Source organism: Octopus bimaculoides, chromosome 17 (genome assembly GCF_001194135.2).
Source record: "Octopus bimaculoides isolate UCB-OBI-ISO-001 chromosome 17, ASM119413v2, whole genome shotgun sequence".
Lineage (NCBI taxonomy): Eukaryota > Metazoa > Mollusca > Cephalopoda > Octopoda > Octopodidae > Octopus > Octopus bimaculoides.
Window position 1 is genome coordinate 20,963,399 of NC_068997.1, and position 4,942 is coordinate 20,968,340.

General features: G+C 32.6%; 1 protein-coding gene across 2 annotated transcripts in view; it reads left to right on the forward strand.

Moving 5' to 3' along the window:
- Positions 1–2,335: 2,335 nt before the first annotated feature.
- Positions 2,336–4,942, forward strand: part of LOC106869293 (uncharacterized) — a 296,341-nt gene continuing 293,734 nt past the window's right edge. The window contains exon 1 of one of the 2 annotated variants that reach the window (XM_052974031.1): positions 2,336–4,448. In XM_052974031.1, coding sequence (XP_052829991.1) covers positions 3,914–4,448 — 535 coding nt within the window. In that variant the 5' untranslated portion in view covers positions 2,336–3,913. The remainder of the gene's footprint in view (positions 4,449–4,942) is intronic. The other variant, XM_052974032.1, reaches the window with a different exon arrangement.

Consider the following 4,942-nt stretch of genomic DNA (forward strand, 5'->3'; position numbering starts at 1 on the left):
TATGTTCTCAATATTTTAAAGCATTTCTTTTTTTCATTCAGGCGACCTTCGTTTTGTGTTTTCCACGGGAAAATATCGTATTTCTTCTCATGAACATTTAAAAAGGTTTTATCGTTTATTATAGTATAGACACGCTTCGAACAAACAAAAAAGTTTTTGAATAATTATGAATAATAACAATATAAATATTGAAATACATAATGATTGTATAGAGTTCTATTATAGCTTGTTTTCCACTTTGGCTTGCATTTATAAATAAAAAAAAGCATATAATATAATATAATATACAATATACATTTATATATCTTCTTAGTAGACTGATAGCAATGTGGGTTTTTTTCTTGTGTTAGCAAAACCGTCGTTTCCGTTTCCATTTTTCTGTTTATTTTATAAAACAAGTCGTGAAAATAACTTTTTTTCTTTTTCCACTTACAGCACATTATCATTATCATGATGATTATTATTATTATTATTATTATTATTATTATTATTATTATTAGTAGTAGTAGTAGTAGTAGTAGTAGTAGTAGTAGTAGTAGTAGTAGTAGTAGTAGTTTATGCTTCGCTGCATTGATTTAATTTTACATTTTATTTCAAATTGTTTATTATTTTTTTTTTTAGAATGAAATGAATTGCAGGATCTATGCATATTTTTTTTTTTTTTTTGAGAAAAATCATGCAAGATATATAAATTTCGGATCTTCGTTATTTTTTTTTTCCATTGCTCTTTATACATACATTAATACATAAATAAATACATACATACACACACGCACACACATATGTATGTATGTATACACATATATACGTAAATGTTTATTTGCATATGTACATATCTATGTGTGTGCATATATATGTCTCTATGTGCGTATATGTGCGCATTATGTGTGTGTGTTTGAATATATATATATGTATATATATATATATATATATATATATATATATATATATATATATATATATATATATATATACAATTAAACTTTGCGAGAGGCATTATGCCGGTAATAAACACACGCACTGGTTCAGTCCTTTATTAATTTATATAGGTTTAATTGTATTTCTTTCAACACACGTATCCACATCAAGAAACTTGCACACGAAATACACATACGATATATATATATAATTTTTGTTTTAAATACCACAAATCTCCCGAGGAAGGTAATGAACGTCACTGCATCCTCTTTAGATTCGATTTTTCATATGCAAAATGTTAAGACCAGCCGCTGAAGTTTTAGTCATATAAAGTAACATAACTTCATTTCGTCTCCCAACTCTTTCATAAAAAAAACAAAAAAACGGAAGATCTTCGTGTCTTTTTAACTAACAAATTTACACACGCACACACACACATATATATATATGTACCAATAAATATTGTTATTATCATTATTATTATTATTATTATTATTATTATAGAAATCCTTCTAAAAATCATTATTTAAATGATAGAAATCATTAATTATTAATGTTATGTAAAAATCCGTGATAGGATCTCGTGGTTTTTCTCCACCTCATATTCTCATTATTATTTTTATAATCATCATTACTATCACACAGTCTCTCTCTCTCTCTCTCTCTCTCTCTCCGCTTCACTTCCCGATGTATTCCTACGCCATAACTTTACTACAATTTCTACAACTAGACGGTATCACCATCACCACCATCTACTCATCTCCTTACATCAACACACTCGGATAGTTATAAAAAAGCGAAAATTATAGTAAAAATAATAATAATAATAATAATAAAATAATAATAATAATAAAGGGAATGAAAGTTGAGCAGAGAATTTTCTCACACGCTTCATATCAAAATATTAGTATTCCATCATTCTGTTGTTCTATTCTTTATAACCGAATTATTAACTTGTTACCTCTAGCCTTCAGTATAGCTTATCTTTGCAGCCGATCTCTCTCTCTCTCTCTCTCTCTCTCTTTCTCTCTCTCTCTCTCTCTCTCTCTCTCTCTCCCTCTCTCTCTCTCTTCCTCTCTCATAGCATGTCACTGGCCTATAACGTTCCACTGACCGACGACTTCTGACCCTTTTTTCTCGGGCGGTTCTACATTGATCAGATAAATTTCTTTGCGTGGTTTTCCGTTTTTCCTTGTAGCTTTTATTTTTGTTCATTATTATTTTTTTATTTCGACCTCTTTATCCACGTCATCTTCATCATCATCATCATCATCTTTTTCATCATCGTCATCATTATCATCATTTCGAATGCGCACATACACTGTTCTCTCTAAATAAATCCGCATGTATTACACACATATATTATACATACAGGCGTAATAGATAGATGTTAATGACTACCGGGGAGGCAGTTCATACGAGGAAGCAGACCAGAGACAGAGTTAGCAGGGCCAACCAGTTGTCGAGCGGCCGTTTGAAGAAGAGGATCCAAACGTTTTTAAGGATAACGAAGGGGAGTGAGCTTAAAGAAATACACACATACTACATACATACTTACATTGAACTTGCAAGAGAGAGCGTGAGTGGAAGTAAGAGAGAGAAAGTGTGAAAGAAGGACAACAAAGACAGGGCGGGCGGGAACGTGAGAAAGATATTGAAAGAGAGAGAGAGTGAGAGGGGGAGAGGAAAAGACAGACAGCGACACCGAGTCAAGGAAGAAGTGTATAAGTGTGTATGTGCGAGAGGGAGAGACAGATAGAAGGAGGGAGAAAAGGAAAAAAAGGTAGTGAAAAGAGCTAAAGAAGGGGAGGAATGAAGTCGTAGAGTGGGTGGTAAAAATAAAGCAAGTGGGCGAAAACATTGCCTCACTTTTACCCACGGAAGAAAGGAAAAGGAGAGAAAAAAATCGAATGAGAATTATTGTTATACAACAAACCGCTCTCAACGAGGGAGAGAGAGAAGAAGAAGAAGAAGAAGGATAAAACAAATAACAACACAAAAAGTGAGCGAAAGTCCAACAGCCTGCTTTTTCTATGAAGAAAGCTACGGAGAATTGCGAATAAACGACCATAATATACAGATTGCTGTTTATATGAGGAGAAAGGAAAAATTCAAAGCAGACGAAAACGTAATCGACAACGAAATTTAAGTGAAGAATGACACAGTGAGGCGAGTTTGTTCACAGGAAGGGGACATGGTTATATTTACGACCATAACAATAGGAAGAATAACAACAATATTAATAACAGGTAAAATATTATAATATGTTGTAACGTGAATATTAAGAAGTAAGAAGAAATATTTGCCAGACTTTTTTTTTTAATATCTGAAAGAGTAAGAGAAAAGGTAACGAGAAAAAGAGGAAGAAAATATATTAAAGAAAAGAAACTTGACTTGAATTGCAGCGAAAACGAAACGTATATATAGAGACATATATATATATAATATATATATAACTGTTTCCCGTTTTGGATTTTCGGATTTTTTCTTGGATCTTTCCATGACTGCTAACTGTTTCTATGAAACTAAAACCCGAACGAGTACACCAGACGTTCTTGGATCATAAACTTATATTATTCCACAATAATTACACATATTTATAGAGCTATATATTTATACAATTACAAATATACATATACATATACACAAATACAAGCACACCACATACATATATTTACACATATATACCTATACACGTGTGTATATATATATTGATGTATATATATTTAAACATATTTCAATCGAAATACATACACACACGCATATATATATATTAAAGAAATGTATGAATAAATAAATATACATAACTGTAGACGATATTTCTTATGAAAATAAGTAAACATAAATATAGCATTTATACATAACAATATTAATTTATTCGAGGTATTTATTCAAATTTTCTCATATATTTTTTCTTTACTCTAATTTTTTTTTAAATAAAAAAAATAATCACCTTTAATTTTGGTTCGTGAGGCAAAAATAACCTTTTTCCCAAATGAACCCCTATGCATTTCGCGGTTGGCTACCGAATGCATACGCCGAAACTGCAAGCTGTGATCGGAACTTCCCCGTCTATGGATCGTGGTCGTCCGGATATTTCGCCCCATCGTCCGTTTATTCCCTGCCAGCGGACACGCCGAAACAACATGCGAACGGACCCGATTGGAAAATACAATCTATCTATCCGCACACGATGGAACATCCGACGGTAACCAAGGACGTTACAGGAACCACAGTGGTGAGTGGAACTGCTCCAGGGGTACCAGTTTCGCACATGAAATCTTCGTACGACAGTGTAATGTATAAAGGCAGTTCGGGAAATAACCACACGGGGACCAAAGCTGACATGGAAAATTCTTCGAAAGATGATAGTCAACGAAGCTGTTGTGTTCTTTCTTGTTCTTGTAATAACCAACAGAGAATAAATAATTATGACACACCATGGCGAGGGGCAGATGTGTCAACAGGGGTCGATTTGCCCGGCGCCAAAAACGGAGCGATGTCCTCTTACCAGTCATTCTGTCAGAGAGGTAAGTTAAGAATCTTCTACATATATTTCGTAATTACGTGTAAAATTCTTCCTTTATTTTCATTGTTATATCATTTGGAATTTGTTTGTTGTTGTGGTTCGCTCTTATTTATTTCGTCCTGCCTTCCCTCCCTTATTTTTTAATTCTTTCTTTCCTTCAACGAAAGAGTTCCAAGGATGAAGCTTATTACTATACAAATGTGTGTGTGTGTGTGTGTGTGTGTGTGTGTGTGTGTGTGCTAGGGTACTTATATGTGTGTATAGATATGAAAGAAAACAGACGTGTGTGTGTGTACGAGTATGCATTAATGACTATAGACATATGTGTGAGTGTAAATGCATTCATATAAATAGATATGCTTCTATATGAATGAATATATATACATATATGCATAGATAGATAGACAGATACATAGATACATACACACACACACATCATACATATGTATAAAATATTACGTGTGTGAGTACAATATATATATATATATATATATA